Source organism: Leptonychotes weddellii, chromosome 2, assembly GCF_054177405.1.
Source record: "Leptonychotes weddellii isolate Sample4059 chromosome 2, ASM5417740v2, whole genome shotgun sequence".
Taxonomy (NCBI): domain Eukaryota; kingdom Metazoa; phylum Chordata; class Mammalia; order Carnivora; family Phocidae; genus Leptonychotes; species Leptonychotes weddellii.
The window spans coordinates 160,272,395-160,291,309 of NC_138370.1; the positions used below are offsets into that span (position 1 = coordinate 160,272,395).

General features: G+C 38.3%; 1 protein-coding gene across 4 annotated transcripts in view; it reads right to left on the reverse strand.

The window, feature by feature from the left end:
* ZCCHC4 (zinc finger CCHC-type containing 4) overlaps window positions 1-18,915 on the reverse strand; it is a 52,579-nt gene that overhangs the window by 17,358 nt on the left and 16,306 nt on the right. For 3 of the 4 annotated variants that reach the window (XR_014143082.1, XR_014143081.1, XM_081812535.1), the window contains exons 6-9: window positions 10,894-10,966; window positions 6,556-6,706; window positions 5,234-5,334; window positions 638-697 (exon numbers count right to left, since the gene is read on the reverse strand). Coding sequence is in view for 2 of the 4 variants with exons in the window: in XM_081812535.1 (XP_081668661.1) it covers window positions 638-697; window positions 5,234-5,334; window positions 6,556-6,706; window positions 10,894-10,966 (385 nt within the window). In the remaining 2 variants the exon portion in view is untranslated. The remainder of the gene's footprint in view (window positions 1-637; window positions 698-5,233; window positions 5,335-6,555; window positions 6,707-10,893; window positions 10,967-18,915) is intronic. The other variant, XM_006744592.2, reaches the window with a different exon arrangement.

Consider the following 18,915-nt stretch of genomic DNA (forward strand, 5'->3'; position numbering starts at 1 on the left):
TGCTCGCTGAAAGCATTCAAGTGAGGCCGGGTGACGGCTTGTCATGAATTTAGCAGAGGATTATTACAGTGGGAAGTTAGCCTATGGTACACCCCTCATGGTTCTTTCCAACTTTAAAATTCTATGAATGTATGTCACCTGTTAGAGGCTAAGATACATAAGCAGATTTTACTTCAAAATCACCTTAAAATAGTACCATTAAGTAGTTTTTTCAAAATGATGTAAATTCATAATTTTTCCCTAATGCACTCCTCTATGTATTTTATAAATATATGACACTTTATTAAATTCAACAAAGATATTTTGAACATTTGTGTCATAAGAAAAAAAAAATTCTTCCCAAGAAAACCTTTCAAAGATCTTCAAATGTTGGAAAAGAGGGCCTTAGAAAGATTTCTAGTAAATGGAATATTCCATGCAATACAATAGATAGCAGATGGAAGAGAAGGAAAGAAAGAACAATCTCTTTATGGTTACCCAAGGAGTCGGAGAACGTATGTGTCAGGAAGGTGGTTGATTGCTTGATTTTGCATAACCTAATTGAGATTATTATTATTTTTAAATGCGGGTTTGTTGTGCTAATTAACTATAAACATATGGTATGTAAAACGCATGCTGCTAGGGTAAATTAATGTACCTCTAACATACATCCATATTTCATAGCTTCATCCACACAAATAAACGTCCTATGGAAGCGCTGTAAAGCAAACACAATTTTGCAAATTGCATATCACTAGTGGTGGAGCTGATACACCATTTTCCCATCATTATCTCTGACATTTCACTCACAATGATGAGAGGAATTTTCAAATAGAAAATTTCTCCCATGGAACTGATTAATGTGATGAAGTACTGTATAGAAATGAGGGAAAGCAAAGAATCTCTGCAATTCTTAACTTTTAATTTTAACTATACGCAAATTTCTTCTGTGACATGAGACTGAAACCAGTTATATGGAAACCAAGATATTCAAGTCAACAGACATTTATTTTGCACCTACTATGTTCTAGGCATCCGGTCGGGAAACAAAGATGAAGTAAGACAGAGTACTTGTATTTTCCTAACTCCCTCGGGATTGTGTTCTATTTAATTTCAGTGCATCAAAAGATTGCCATCAGACAACTTCCACCAGAGTAAAAAGGTCTTTTAGTCATATTGCCCATATCCCTCTTACCTCTTATTTAAAATTATATCTATATGTATGTATATTATATATATATTATGGCCCTTGTCACTCCAAACCCATTAAATGTTTGTGTTTATTACACATCAAGTTTTAAGAATTTCAGCTGTCATCTTGTAACTTGCAATCACTTGTCAGAAATTCCTGTCAAAATATCTTCACTTCTGAACATGAAACTAATCTCAAAAAACAGTTTTCTACACAGGATGATTTTTTAAGGGACAGCTTTAAAAAAAAAAAAAACTCTACTTTTAACAATCCAGACAAATGCCCCAGATGAAGTAGGAACAAGACATCATAGCATGTTCCTGGTGGAAGGAAAGTGAGATCTAGTTCAGATATGGTAAATACAGGACCTGAATTCCACCATGCCCAAACCCGGCCCATGGCAGACATCACTAATCAATCATACACTACCCCCTCCACCACTGAGCCTGGTATTCTCCACAAATTGTCCAGAAAGTCACAACCAATTTATCAGGCTTAGCACTAAAGCACTAAAAGTGAAACTTTCTACCATCTCTTTCCTGATCCAATCATTTTATTTTATACGTAAGGAAACAGAGGCCAAGAAAGATAAACTGACTTCTCCCTCTTAAGATTAAAGAGCCTCTAAAAGGCAGTGTGCTAGGACTCACACTTTTGATTCTGGGTCAAAATTTCTTTTCCTTATCACATCCTTCCTTTCTAATCTGCCCTTAATAAAACTCTTGCTTTTCTAGGTCTTTGATGACTGTTTTATTCTGTACTCATCAAGTGCTTTATCACTGAACAGTCTACATAATTTATATTTTATGGAGATCTGCGGCATTTCTGCCTCCCTATTACCTGAAAAGTATCTCAAAAAAAAAGATTTAGTGATTTTGGGTTTTTTTTTTTTTTTTTAACTGCATTGTGGTTTGGGGGCTCATAATCACCTTAGGCAATGTGAGAAAGAAGGTCTAATCGAGGTGTATAGCAAAAGACCTGTGAAGGAGGACAAGAGACTTTCAAATTTTTCATTTGATGAAGGCAGCTAATATACAAGAAAAGAAATTACTACAAAATAAGGTTAAAATAACAAGAAAAGGAAAAAAGAAAAAGTTTCAGAAAGAATAGTAATAATAATAAATCCAGAGAAACTTTCAAGAAAGAAAGAAATTAAGAAAAGCACGAAAGACCGATCATCAAGGTGAGGTACAACAAATAAGACTTATGAACACAATAGAAGATATGGTAAAATCAGTTTCTCCAACTGAGCATGGAATGGGCAAGTAGTGTTCTTATCTTTAGTAGAAATCAGGAAAAACGAAGATTTGTTTTGTTTCACAGATTTTATTCTAGTTTTTCCTTTCAAAGTTTGGCTTTCTCTTTACTAAAAAGACTGCTTTTCACCTTGTCTGATACCCTGTCTGATAAGGCCTAGTTAGAAACTTTCTTCACCAATACACTGAAGTGTATAATTATTTTTAATAAGCTTGGACCTTGGAACTATTTCTCAAAACTGAGACTGCAGTATTTCCACAAGTTCCTTTCTAGTAACACAGACCGTCAAAACAAGCCATGGCTGGTTTCTCCACATGAACCTCTCTCGTCCACTCTACTCTGGATCTGCCTTCTTTGGCCTCCTTGCCATTTCAAACTCTTGCCCGCAGTGAAAACGCATTTCTAAATGTGCATGGAACAGTTTTCTGAGGGACCCTATGTTTCATATACTGTACAAAAAAAAGGAAAGCCCCAAAAAAGAGTTTTACCCGTACCCGGGGACTATCTGAATGGTCTCAACAGTGCTGAGAGCAATAACCTTTGGTCTACATTTGCTGTGTGTTCGGGACAAGGCTAAGCCTTTTCATGTATTGTCTCATATAACTCCTAAAACCTTATGAGGCAGGTATATTATTACTCTGCTCATTTAACAGGTCACATGAGCTGCAGGGAGTTAGATAAAATGTGTAGGCCTAACTAGTAAGTGGCAGAACCAGGATTAAAACCCAGTTCCTTTCCAACTCTGGAGTTCATGCTATTTTTCACTCAACATGTGTAAAGCACCTACTCTCTGCCAGACATTGTTCTAGATGATTATTCACTGTCGAAGGCAGCAGGTGCTCTTGCCAACTGAAAATAGTTTATTTAGTTAACGTCTTTAGGATATGTCTGCTATCTTTGCACTGCAAATGTCAATACTAGAAGTACCCCTCAGACAAGAAACAGAAAACTATGTGCTCTAAAAAGGAAAGTAAACCAGATTTGGGAAGAATTATGATGTGGACTTTGCCTAATGCAGAGCTCAAGAAGTTAAGGTTAAAATGGCTTGTGCTATAAACTTTGGAAAGGAACTGTTATATGGTTCAGTAGCCATAAAAATGTCCATTAAATTTGATAACATAATTTTTGGAATTCTATTTCAGTTTTGGAAATTCATTTTAAGGAAGTTATGTAAAATCTGGAAAACTTATGTGAATAAGAAATGTTTATGGCAGTGTTATAGTACCTTAAAGGCAGAAGCAACCTGTGTGTCTAAGAAAAACAATGCTAACAATTGATAATATAACCTGCTAATGAAATAATGTGAAGTGATTAAAAGCAGGTGCCTGGGAGGCTCAGTCGGTTAAGCATCTGCCTTCGGCTCAGGTCATAATCTCGGGGTCCTGAGATCGAACTTCCCAAGGCCCCCTGCTCAGTGGGAAGCCTGCTTCTCCCTATCACTTTGCCTGCCCCTCCCCCTGCTTTTGCTCTCTCTCTGTCAAATGAATAAATAAAATCTTAAAAAAAAATAAAGTGATTAAAAGCATAAAGACTATGGAGCTACGTGCCTGGGTGGCTCAGATGGTTAAGCGTCTGCCTTCGGCTCAGGTCATGATCCCAGGGTCCTGGGATCGAGTCCCGCATCGGGCTCCCTGCTAGGCGGGGAGCCCGCTTCTCCCTCTGCCTCTGCCTCTCTCTCTCTCTCTCTCGGACTCTCATGAATAAATAAAAAACATTTAAAAAAAAAAGTTATATCCGGGAAAAAGAAGAAAAAAATAGAATAATCTTTAAAAAAAATAAATAAATAAAAATGTACACTTACGTACATAAGACACAGTGAAGAAAGCGAAATTCGGATTCATCTGCTATGATTACAAACCTGCAAAACGTGTCAAATTATGATATTTGCTACTTGGGGTGAATGGCAGGTAGGGGTCTGTCCTCTCATTTTTTTGATAACATTGTTTCTTTCAGAATTTCTAGATAATTTTCCTAAGTGTAAATGCCTTCAAGATTAGAAAGATGAGATCCAAGTGCTAGCTTGGAACAGGTAGTGAAGACATGTTCATTTTCAGTTCCGGGGCTGAAAAGCCTTCATCAAGGTAGTCCATTGCTCAGAAAGCTCAAACAGAAAAATGTCATTACAAAAGAGGAAGCAATGGCCACTTGGCGACCCCACACGGTGCTGGTGACAGGGGTTAACTTCAAAACCCAAGGAAATGAATAGAAGGAAGTGGACACTAAAGCAGCAGGAGTTGAGGGCAGAGGTGGGAGGGAGGGCCGGTCAGCTCCACCCTGACATCAGCACACTCGCCCCCACGCGCAGGCCTCAGCCTCTCTGCTCCTCTGCCACCTGCCAACCTGGACACACCTCCCTTCAGAGCTGCCAGCATCCTCTGAGTGGTACAGTAAAGTGTACTTGACATTCCACTGACCAGAAAAAGCAACTGACTTCTCTACAATCTCTGAACAGACAAAACTGTTCATAACAATGACTCCGGGGTCAGTTAGGTCAGTGGGTCTAAAACCTAGCCGCGCTGCAGGGTCACCTGGGAAGCTTGGTAAAATGTGCTTTCTTGGGGCTCTACCCTCTAATTTTGATTTAGTAGGTGTATTTTGGTACCTAAGAATCTATATTTTTAATAAACACCCCTAAGAATTACATTTAGGAACCTCTGGACTAAGCAATGCATGGTACAATTTTAGTGTTTAATACAGCTTATCATAGTTTCATTTCCTAAAATCGATGGACAGTCTGATCAGAGTATTTATTTAAGTGGAATATCCATTCATCAACTGTGCCAGAAAACAAAATATTTACTATACCTGGTAATCCAGCATGCAGAAGCTTGGAAAAAACTGACAAATTCGGGATTCAAAAAAATAAGGGAAAATCCAGAATATGGGTAGTTCTTTGTGACTGCTATCTAATGGACCACAAAAAAGGAAAAGAAAATAAGAAATTGGTATTTTAAAAAAATAAAAGAGCTGTAACTGAAATACTTCTAATATTGGGAGAAATTGCAATTGTTCAATACACTTAAATCATACAAAAGAAGAGAACGTTTACCAGAATGCCATTTACAACTTGACGTTTCCCAAAAGTCAATGGAAACATTCTTTTACACCTAAACGCAGGTATAAAGGGTATATAAAAGTAATCCTTACACACATAATCACTATATTCTAGGTAAAGGCAAAGATATCACTAATTAATAAACAACCCCATTTATAGACAGGGCAACTGAAGCCATAAGATTTAAGTAATTTGTTCTTCATTGCTTCCTCAGTAACACTGACTGTATCCATTCTGATCAGTGGACTTAAGAACTGAAAATAAGTGGAATACTTAACACTGAGTCATGTTTCGGATTTCTTTTGCATTCTGTCTCCAAAGCACACTATTTATGTAGCACAATTAAAGGAGAAGCTCGATCACAAATTCCTGACACTCTTACAGTTCGTCAACTTGCAAGCTGGAAACTAAAAAATGATTGTACCAACTAATTTAACAATTAATTAAATAAAATATTTTGAAGGCCTAAGCCACTTTAAGCTGAATAATAACCCCCAGCCACTAACCCACCTCTACTGTGTGGGTGTCTATCTGTCACTGATAACCACGGTAAGGCTGGTGCATATCCGATCTTCCTACCTAAATCTTGGCACAGTTTAGAGCTCTGAGCCAGAGGCTGGGCACCCTCTTAGAGCTGTGGGCAAGACTTTAGGAACATGGAATGTAAGATCCATGAGGGCAGGAATATGTGTCCGTCTGGTTCAGTACTCTATTTCCAGCACCTAAACAGTACCTGGTACACAGGGGCCACTCAGTAAATAGTTATTGAATAAATGACAACAGTTTACTGCTATTCTTCGTAATGTCCCCTTATGCTCACCTACAAGTCATTTTGAGAACACGTGATTAGGATAATACAAAGTGTATCATGATAATGAAGTCTGCCACATTCTCAAATAAGCCTGTTAAAAAAAAAACACACACACAAAAAAAACCACACACACAAAAAAACACAAGAACCCAAGACATGTATATTTTATCAGAGCTCCAATTCACTGAGCTCTGCTAATATTTGACAGGAAGTAGATACACAGATACATGTTTATTCTGCAGTAAGTAATAAATTACACACCTTGGCTTTGACCTTCTTTCCACATACCAATTAACTTCTTGAATGTAACAGCCAGAGGTTCAACCAAGCCACCAAAAGGAGGATCTGTCACCATAATGACTCCCTCACCTTTATCTTCCTGTAAAAATGTTCTGCATACTTCAAGGGCAGCCTGGAACAAATAAAAATTCATTTCTAAATGAGGACTACAGGGAGACACTCCATCCTATTCAGAGAATGCATTAGGCTCGCTCCCACTGTTTGTACTGAAACTTCACCCGTCCTGCCACCCCAGAGTCCCTCAGTGACGTCCTGAAGCTTCTCCCATTCAGCCCCCAAGAGATTTTATCTTTTGGGTTCCTTGATAAGTGGGTTTTTAAAATTGCAAATTCAAGCACCATCACTATCAGAGGACTACACATTTCAAATGGTTAAATTAAAAAACTAAATTTAGTAACCTAAGAGAGAAAAACTCATTACCCATGAAGACTATCTAAAATGCTGAATTCAATCCCACAAACAGAAGCGGGGACTGAGCTAAACACTGGAGACACAAAGACAAATAAGACCTATTTTTTCCCTGTCTGGTTTGTCCACCACCACGAGTTCACACATTATCAGTCACCTCGCACACATTGCTGAGCAGCAGGTACTGGACAGACGTGTTCGGACACGCACGGTAAGTAAATGAATGAGAGTCCGCAAATAACAAAGCTCAGCCAGGCCATGAAACCAGGCTATTAACACATTTTCCCAACAGACCAAGTGGAGTGTTTTTAGTCATTGTAAAATTAACATTACGCACTGTCTATTTATTATTTTCTGCTTCGGGAGAAGACATAATAAGAGATATACCTATTATACTAACTCCAGTCTACTGACTCTGTAGTCCTTTTCAAGCACTCACCTATAAAAGCAAATCAGCACAGTATACAAAATAGTCTAAGACTTTAAAGTTTAATGGCATTTTAAACTTTAATAAACCCATATGTACTTTATAATAAAATATATATTGCTCTACTACTAAATCAATTTAGAAGATTCAGCTGATGACAGGAAAAACGACAACATCCTAATCCGCTTTCCCGAGGAGAGTCTTTATTAACTTCCTACTGGAAGTCCTAGAGCGAGGGATGGTGTGTCAGGAAGGTTAATCATTTTTCAAGTGCTGCCTGGCACTTCCTTAACCTGCCTACATGAACAAGGACTTAAAATACAGATGATGTTACTGAAAAACCTTCCAGTTCCTTAGACTTAAAGGTAGGAAAAGAAAATAAACAAGGAAATGAAACCTCCACTCTTAGCTAAATTAAAAAACCATAGAGTACATCTGTTTCCAGGTAAGAATCAATGGGGTGACGTCCAGTCATGACCCGCTGAAGGTCCTAATGTTGACCACCTATGGAAACCAGATGCTTGCTTATGCTACCCGTGTTGACAGTGCCTTACCTCTTCCCTCCATCTCAATCATCACTAGAAAAGTCCTTGGTACTTTATTATTTTTTTTAAAGATTTATTTACTGATTTGTTTGGGGGAGAGAGAGAGAGAGTGTGTGTGGGTGTGCACACGAGCGGGGGGAGGGGCAGAAGGGGAAGGAGAGAGAGAGAGAGAGAGAGGAGCAGACTCCCCACTGAGCAGGGAGCCCAAGGCGGGGCTCGATCCCAGACCCCAGGACCATGATCTGAGCCAAAGGCGGACGCTTAACCTACTGAGCCACCCCAGGCACCCCAAAAGTGCTTGGTACTTTAAATAACCATCCCCTGTACATACTTCAACCTCCCTGACCATTAAGGCATATGACATTTTCTATTACCTGCAAGACTGTATGATTTTCTATGAGAAAATCCTGCACAGGGAACTCCCGCTTTTTAATCCAGTGCGCTGTGAAGTGCTTATGGGCCTCAACAGAAGCTTATATACCCCAAAGCACCCTGTACACCTTCATAGGCGCCTGGTAGACGCTTCAATACTCAGGGATTGGTTAAGTAGATGGTAAGCCTCCACTGAAAACCCTGACTCAGGAAGTAGGCAGAAAAAGGGCAGAGAGTAAAATCATCCAAGACAACAGTTTTCTGTAGATCAATCCCTACAGTCTCAGTGCTATGTAGAGGCCGCTCCTAAAATATAGAGAAAGGAAAGCCTGAGCTAGATGATTGTTTTCTTCCGGGAAAAATAAAGTGGAGCCCAGTCTTGGCAGCTTATTCCAACCATTATTTTAGAAACTTATAAGGTAATTCCATAAGCTTTCAATAAAAGTTAAAAAGAATTTTCTAGAAAAAGGCTAATTACATGTTACATTCTTAAAATATAAACAACGGTTAGCCAACTGTTAGGTATTCAAACATCATTTCACTCTTATCTCACCATTATTGTACAAGACAGAAAGCAAAGTCGTGGTATGAAAAACAAATAAGCACATAAACAAAGCCGACGCACGACTGCAGCATCCAGCAGTAATACAGACGTGGTTATTTTACCTACTCTGACGCCGGCCCTGACTGCACCTGCCCCCTGACCACACCCTGGAGCTTGAGGCCCCAGAGTTTCAAGAAGCCATACTGAATACCTCTACATCAATATTCCACCTGCCCCACAAACCCAACATTTCCAATTTTCAATTCCAACCTTTCCTACCCTGTTTTGAAGAATGAAATACAAAGCCAGGCTGGACCACTAAGTCATCTTTGACTTCTTCCCCAGTACACTTACCACCAAGTCTTCCAGTTTCCATCTGTGAAATGCCTACTGAACCCACCTCTCTCATTTCCTCATCACCACTGGCCTAGCTGAGAAGTCCACCATCGTCTGTTGTCAAGTGAGTTTGCAATTCCTCTCTCCTTCACATTCATCTAATCAGTTCTTAAATCCTAGAAATTATCGACCACATAAGCCCTTCGGAAAACTATGTCTAATTCTAAACTGCTATTTATTTCAATACTTGGTTTACATGGCTATCACAGCTAAAAAATATGTATTTCAATGCTGACTGAGTCTCATGGAAGGAGTGGATCATTGGCTAGACTGAACCAGGAGACTCATTTTCCAATCCCAACCAACAATTTAAAATTTGTTTTCATTTCCTAGATACGTAGTTTTTTAGTTTTGCTTGGTTTTTGTTCTATCATTAATTAACATCTTAAAACACAATATATACTTATACATGGTTTACAATTTTTGAAAAAACTGATATACGTGCATATATGGATATGTGCTTCAGGTAGTCTTGATCATTTCAAACAGTTGCGGCCAACTTCCTGTCAGGTGTGATTACTTGGTTGGGTATAGTTTTTATTTTGTAATACAACTGGCAAAGAGCTCAAACTAGAAGTATCAGCTCTGCTATGTTGTTTATTTATAGTGACATTAATAACATCGTATTATTGAAAGAAGCTACGCCCTGCTACCCATGGACGGCCTCCCTCATTATCACCATCCCCCACCAGAGTGGTGCATTTGCTGCAACTAATGAACCTACATTGACACATCATTATCACCCAGAGTTAACAGATTAGGGGTCACTCTTGACCCTGTCTAATTTTTAAGAATTAGTTTAATAAAACTATAAATCCCTTTAACTGGTACATGACATTTACCAGGGAGGCAGACATCAAACAACTATCCACAGAATTTTTTTTTTTTTTTAAAGATTTTATTTATTTATTTGAGAGAGAGAGAATGAGAGACAGAGAGCACCAGAGGGAAGAGGGTCAGAGGGAGAAGCAGACCCCCCGCTGAGCAGGGAGCCCGATGCGGGACTCGATCCCAGGACTCCAGGATCATGACCTGAACCGAAGGCAGTCGCTTAACCAACTGAGCCACCCAGGCGCCCAATCCACAGAATTTTTTAATTATAGTATCATATAGCTACAGAGGAGAGCCTGACCTTGTCTGGGGGTCAGGGGAGGCTAGAGAAAGTGACTTGGAACAGAGCTTTGAAGGACAAGGTGAAGTTAACAAAGACTAGAAGGCAGAGGGAACAGCATGGGCAAAAGCCCACTTGGCAGAAAAGACAAAAGCCAGTCCCAGATGAAAGCCATACATCCAGAACACAAACAAACCCCAGAGCGGGAACAAGAAGACAGACTGGAGGGTGGCAGGGGTCAGATCAGGCAGAGCCCTGGGGGCCTTGGTAAGAAAGTGGGTCTGTATCCAAAGAGCAGTGAAAAATCACAAAAGAAGAACAGCACAATTCACTTCTAGATGCTTGATACACACTCAGTAGATGAAGAAAAAAAAAATGCCAATCAATAAATGGTGGAACAGCCATGATATGATCTTGAGGGACTCTAAGAAAATAAGAGAGGGTACTCTGGAATTTGTTCTTCCATAATAAGAAGGATAACGGTCGTAATTCTTACCTTTCCATCAAAGAAGTGATGGTTAAACATGTTATAATGGCAAAAGCTATCTTCCATATAAAACTGTGAATACCTGTAAAATAATTTATTACTGTAGTTATTTGTCCAGTTATGGCTATATAGTAAGTAAATACAAACTAAATTTTAAAACTATGAAATCACACCTTTAATAAAAGCAATTTCATCATTCCTTAGTGTTCTGGAATATAAAGAATACTTCTCCAAAATCTCAGGGAGTCAGTCACAATGAATGAATATCAAACTTAAATTATGTTCCCAAGTTAATAAGCTAGTGACAAAACTACAGAAGACTCATATATAAAGTTCACATGTTCCTTCAGACCACAGAATAATACAGAAACAAGGAGATCACTGATAGATTGTTATGCAATTTAAGTTTGAGATGGGTTGGCAATTAAAATACATTTCATACTTAATAATTTTAAGAAAAACACTGAATCAACATTTCTGCTCAACAGCTGTTAATTATTTTCTTCTGTGGTTAACAAAAAAAATATTTAATACAAAGCATTTCTTGTCTATTGCAGATTAGCTCAATAAAATATGCTTCTCAATATATAAGAAAAATAAGTACGTGCCTTTCATATTTACTGAATTAGTGCCAGGAAAGAGAGATATTTATTTACTGATTGAACCATTTTATTCTTCTAAGATACTACTTTAAAATGCAATCAGTAATGAATGAGAGTACCAGCTTTGGGCATTAACATTTTATAAATTTTTGCTAATTTACTAAAAACTCATAGCACATTATGATTTAAATTTACATTTATTTGATTTCTTATAAGACTGAGCTTTCTTTACACCTTAATTGTCTGTCTCTACGTTTTCCCCATTTTTACATATATGGGTCTTGGTAGTTCTGGCTGAATTCTGAGTTTTTTGTATAATGTTTGTTATCACAATAGGATTCTGAACTTCCAAAATTTTGCTATAAACAATTCACATATGAACCACATCATCCTTCTACAGAATTCATAACCTAGTGAAAAAAATCAGGGACACATGCTTTTTACACAACTTATTTAACCAAATCGTGAGAGCAGCACTTTGCTTCTACTTCTACTCCTCCCTTACTGTCCATAACTGACCACCCATGGTGACTATTTCGTCTAACAGGCAGCCCTGCTTTATCCTCTTCATATTACACTATGATTAAAAGTACAGGCTCTAGGGGCGCCTGGGTGGCTCAGTCGTTAAGCGTCTGCCTTCGGCTCAGGTCATGATCCCGGGGTCCTGGGATCGAGCCCTGCCACTGGGCTCCCTGCTCCGCGGGAGGCCTGCTTCCCCCTCTCCCACTGCCCCTGCTTGTGTTCCTGCTTTCACTGTGTCTCTCTCTGTCAAATAAATAAATAAATAAATCTTAAAAAAAAAAAAAAAAAGTACAGGCTCTACAGTCAGATGGTCTGGTTCCAAACACTGGGTCTTAGGGCGCCTGGGTGGCTCAGCTGGTTAGGCATTCAACTCCTGATTTTGGCTCAGGTCATGATCTTGGGGTCATAGGACTGAGCCCCCACAAAAGGATCTGCGCTCAGCTTGTCCCTCTCCCTCCCCTCCTGCCCCTCCCTGTGTTCACTCACACACTCTCAAATAAATAAAATCTTAAAAAAAAAAAAAAAAAGCCTGGGTGTCTCACTTAGTACTTATGTAACCTTAGTGAGTTATTTAACCTATTGAGCCTCAGTTTCTTCATCTACAAAATGGAAGAAATAATAGTGTCTACTCCAAAGGACTTGGTAAATATAAGTGAGATAATATATGTAAAGTGCTTAATACAAAGCAGCTGCATACCATATACTAAAATGTTAGGCATCGCTATTTTAATAAATATCAGCTATAAAGATTTATGTCTTAATGCCCCTCATATTAGGGAATCATGTTTATGTCCAACCAAAATTTCTCCTCCTATAATCTAAACCCCTTTCGTCTTGTTCTGTAGAGACAGAAGAACAGCTGTTCATTCTAAGTACAATGTCCCTTAATATCATTTGAGATACTGTTAGTACATCTGCTGATTTCATAAAACATAAATTTGCACTGAAGAAATAAACAAAAGGTTTAGATAACTGAAAACACATTTAAACTATAGACTGTAACCTGATGAACATTCCAAAACCTGTGGGAAAATGTCAATTAGCGTTAGTAAACAAATGTCTTCCTAATTAACTCAATTCCAAGTAACTGATTATATAGATATATCAGTTATCTATAGGTGTATCTCAGTAGTAGTAATGCCGTGGATCAACTATCATTTGATGATCTTCTTCTTTCTTGTATTGCTTTGTAAGTGTGAGCAAAGGAAAATGCAATCGCTTTTAAAATATATTTCTACCCCCTCTCCACTTTTTCGTATTGCTTCTCAAAGACACAATAGTCTGTTTTTTAAAAATTAAAAAAGAAATTTTATTTACATAAAATTCAGCACAGCACACTTGTCTAAAACATTCTGGGCAGCAGTAGGCAGAGTCAGAGAGAGAAAAAAGCCAAGATTTCAGCTTTGAGTTTCCATCAGATACAAACAAGGGAGCATAATTTTTCATATTTTAAATTATGAAAAATCACTGAACATTACCCTCTTAAAATGAAATTGGCCTCGAAGAATTATTCTCTCTATTGAATAAGGCAAACAAAACCAATCAGAAATGCATGCACTTGAAAACTGCAAAAGGACATTCATTTAATTTGGCCATTCATTCTCTTTAAATGAGAGTCAGTTACCAAGTGTGAAACATGCTCTATACACAGGAAATGTAATCAAGAGCTGAATAAAATTAGTCCATGAAATGAACCTAAGAAATTCATTTTTTTGATGTAACTTTATTTGGACGATAGTTTGCCAAATAGAGTTTCACATCTTTCATGCTAAAATTAGAGCATATAAAAATCCATCTTAGCAAATGTTAACTTCATATTTTAGACCCCCTGAAGTGGATATTTATAGCATATGTAACACTGGAGTTGAGGTAGTTTTCTGAAGCCTTGGACAGACCTTTTGTAGGGCAACAATAAACCAAAGTCAAAGTGCCAAAACTTAACTACTCGCTGTCACTCTATATCACATAGGAATTTGTTCCTGATTTAATTGTGGTCCTTCTGAGAAATCTGAACCAACTCCACACCCCATAATATTGTGTGTACGGGCAACAGACTCAGTTGATTCTGGCCACTAACATGTTTCAATAAATGAGCTCACTCTCTCGCTCTCGCTCTCTTTTTTTAATTTATTGGAGGGGGGGCAGTGGGAGAGGGAGAGAGAATCCCAAGCAGGCTCCACACCCAGCACAGAGCCCAACGCTGGGGGTTCAGTCTCACAACCCTGAGATTATGACCTGAACCGAAATCAAGAGGCGGACGCTTAACCGACTGAGCCACTCAGGTGCCCCAACGAGCTCTCTCTTAATACCCAATGTCGACCTTTTACAGAACTGACTCAGCATAAAAGAAGCTAAGCTAACTAATACAACCCCTTCAGTTTTTGTTTCCACACATACACAGAAGTTTATTGATATGAAAAGAAAAAAATATCAGTATATTCAATAAGCTACAAAATAACTTTATCCACATCCCCTACTCTGTGCAGGAGATTTCAATATACAGGCCCAAGAAAGGTAAAACTACAAGACATATAGCTTAAATTAAGAGTTAAGGGTCCATGTAAATCTTTCAAATTAAAAGTAATTCAGCTATGATGAAAAGAGTTCTGGTGAATGGTTGTACCCAACAATGTGAAGGCATTTAATTTACTTAACACTACTGAACTGTACACTTGAATAACTAACATGGTAAATTTTAACCTATATGTATTTTACCACAATTTTTTTAAAGAAGTAAATCAGTACACTAGCAATGAACAATACAAAATGAAATTTAAAAAACAATTTAATGTATAATAGCAACAAAAAGAATAAAATATTTAGGAATAAGTTAAAAGAAGACAAGCAAGACTTGTACACTGAAAACTACAAAATATTGTTTAAAGAAATTAAAAACGACCTAAATAAATGGAAGGACCTCTTATGTTCAAGAACTGGAAGACTTAATATTTAAAACTATTCCCCAAACCGATAAAAAAAAAAAAAATGCAGCAAAATCCCTATAAAAATTCCAGCTGGCTTTTTTGTAGAACTTGACAAGCTAATCCTAAAATTCATATGGAAATTCCAGGAACCCACAACAGCCAAAACAATCTTGAAAAAGAATACAGCTGGAAGACTCACACCTGTAATCAAGACAGTGTGGAACTGGCATAAGGATAAACATAGATCAAATGAAAAGAACTGTGAGTCTAAAAATAAATGCATACATTTGTGGCCATTTGGTTTTCAGTAGGTACCAAGACAATTCAATGAGAGAAGAATAATCATTTCAACAAATGGTGCTGAGGTAACTGGATAGTCACATGCAAAAGAATGAAGGTCTTGGACCCCTACCTCACACCATATATAAAAAAATAACTCAAAACAGAACAAAGACCTAAATGTAAGAGCTAAAATCATAAAACTGTTCAAAGAAAGCACTGTGCAAATATTCATGACCTTGAATTTGGCAAGATATGACACCTAAAACATAAGTAACCAAAGAAAAAGGAGGAAAACTGGACATAATCAAGTGAAAAGACAGCCCACAGAAAGGGAGAAAATATTTATAAATCATATATCTATTAAGGGTCTAGCATCCAGAATATATTTATTCTTTCAATTTAACAACAACAACAAAAAAGACAAGTAACCAATTAAAAAATGGGCAAAGGACTGAATAGATGCTTCTCCAAAAAGATAAACAAATGGCCTGTAAACACATGAAAAGATGCTCAGCATCATGAGCCATCAATAAAATGCAAAACAAAATCACAATGAGATACCACATTAGAAAGACAGACAGTAGAGGCACCTGGGTGGTTCAGTTGGTTAAGCGCTTGAGTTTTGATTTCAGCTCAGGTCATGATCTCAGGATCATGACATCAGGGTTGTGAGATCAAGCCCTGCATTGGGCTCCGTGCTGGGCATGGTGCCTACTTAAGATTCTCTCCCTCCATCTCCCTCTGTCCCTCCCCCTGCCTGTGTGCACTCATGCTCTCTCTCAAAAAATTAAATAAATAATTTAAAAATACAGACAGACAATAACAAGAGCTGACAAGAATGTCAAGAAATTGGAACACCCATATATTGCTGGTGGAAATGTGAAATGGTAGTCACCTTAAAAAACAATTTATCAGTTCCTCAAGAAGTTAAATGTACAGTTACCACGTGACCCAGCAATTCCAGTCCTAAGATAAATACCTGTTATGGGCTGAATTGTAACCCTTCAACATTAATCTATTGAACCCCTAGCCCCCAGTATCTCAGACCATGAATCTATTTGGAGACAGAGCTTTTAAAAAAATGATTAAAATAAAATGAGGTTATTAGGGGAGACTGCGATGCAAGATGACTGGTGTCCTTATGAAAGAGGAAATTTGGACCCACAAAGAGAAACCGGGGCTGTACACACACAGAGGAAAGACCATGTGAGAACACAAGAGAAAGGCCAACTGCAACCAAAGGAGAGAGGCCTTAGAAGTCACCAAACCTACTGACACCCTAATCTTGAACTTCCAACCACCATAACTAAGACAATGAATTATTGTTGTTTAAGTCACCCAATCTATGGCTCTTTTGTTATTGCAGCCCTAACAAATTAACACAATACCCAAAAGATAATAAAACCTACATTCACACAAAACTTGCACACAAATGTTCACAGCTGCATTATTCAAAGTAGCCAAACGTGGAAGCAACACAAATGTCCATAACCTGATGAATGGATAAACACAATTTGGTATATCCTTATAATGGAGTATTATTCAGCCATAAAAAGGTATAACATCATGAACCTTGAAAATACTATGCTAAATGAAAAAAGCTAGATACTAAAGGCCACATATTGTATGAGTCCATTTTTATGAAATATCCAGAATAAGCAAATCTATAGACAGAAAATAGATTAGTGGTGGCCAAGGGCTGGGAGAGGGTTTCAGAAAAGAGGAGAGGTCAGTAATTGGGACCACTTTGATGGAGACACCTCCATCAAAGATGATGGAAATGTTTTGGAATTACGTAGTGGTGATGGTTGTACAACTCTGTGAATAATACTAAAAACCTCTTTTTTCTATGTGAAATACATATGTCTCAATTTAAAAGACAAAAATATGCCTGATACATAGTGGGGGAAAAAAGACTAGCTGATTCTTACTTTTTAAAATGTTTATATGCATAAAAAAGGTCTAAAAGGCCAAAATCCACAATGTTTTGGGTGACAGAATTAATGATCATGTCTCTTTAAAAAGCTTAAAAAAAAAAAGTAAACCAGAGATCCTTGAAATCTGAACAAGATGAATCACTGATTTTTTTTCTGGGTTGTGTATAAACCAGTCCACCACAACTAGCTTAGAAAAAGCTTGATTTGAATGAAATCAGAATACAAATTGTATGGTAACTTCAAAGAACCATACTATTAGGTAACACTGTACCATTTTCACTGAGGTGAAAGTCCCAAAGGGAGGAAGGTGAGCGCTGCTGACAACTGAGACACATCATGTTAAATAATTCGGTTTTGGACATGTGACTTGTGTGTGTGTGTGTGTGTGTGTGTCTCATGCACCTATGGTCAGAGAGGGGTTTCCTTTGGTGAACGCACTCCACGTGTGGGCACCCTACCTGCCAGGCCACAGAGGTGGTTCTGGAACAGGCATATGGACCCCGTCAAGCCAGTCTTTCCCGGGAGCTGTGCTGCTGGGGCTCTCAGGAAAGAGAGCCATGTCTCCTGGACAGTTGAGCTGAGACTGCAGAAGCTGAAAGCTGCTGCTGCCAAAATCCTTGGCAGGGAGCATGAAGCAAACTGGAGCAGAGAGCCAATCCAGAGAAAGACAGAATGAGAGCTGGAGAGAGTAAGACAGAGCCCAAACAACAATGGGCAAAGCCCAGGATCTCGCCTGCTCCAAGGCCTGCTATATCCTAGGTTCATCATGTGAGCCAATACGTCCTCTTCGACATAAACAGATTTCCAGGGCTCCAATGAAACGTGCCTGATAAAGAAGTCCCTTACTCTAAATATACGAATAACCTGCAAACCCATTATTGACTCATGTGAATCTTCGTGGAATAGGCATTGGGGGTAGATGGAGACAGGGAGAGACATTAGGAAAACAAAAGAGAAATGGGCTATATTAAAAAAGGCTTATATACAAGTTCAAAAGCAAAGTTACTTCCAGAGGGTATCTTAATTTTTGGAGCCACACTGACTGTTTGAATCCTGACTTGGCCACTCATCACTGTGAGGTCAAGTTATTTCACCTCTTTCATACCTTGATTTTCTCGTCTGGAAAATGAGGAGGGTAACAGCATCTACCGTACAGGAGAGGCTTTTGTGAGGACTGACTGAGGTAGAGCAGGGTTTCACAGGGGACTAGCACTCAATGCAAACACCATTTATTGTTGGTATTGTTACGATAAGAACCCCAAAGTTAAACGTCTACCTTTAAAATAATACATTTACAATAACTTAACAGTCATTCTTTAGGAAAGGGATGTAAAACAAGAATCTGATGTATCTATTCAGTGGAACGTTAATACAGCCACAAAAGGAGTGAAGTCCTGTTATGTGCTATGAGCTGGACGAACACAGCAACATGTGAAAGAAGACACAGCATGGGTCACATATGGCAGGATGCCATGTACAGAACACACAGACCCATGGAGACAGAAAGCAGATCCCTGATCATCAGGGCAAGGGGGGAGAGGGCTTCTTTCCAGTGTGATAGAAACATTCCAGATAGGGGTGATTACTGCAAAACATAATGAATACACCCCAAACCACTGGCATATACACCTTAACCTGGTGGGTCTTCAGGGCACTGTATCTCAATTTAAGAAAAAGAAACTGAGTTTCTCTTTAAAAAGTCTGTATTATCACCTATGGAATTCCATTGTGCCAAGCATCACTCATGTTAAGCAGAGATTAGTG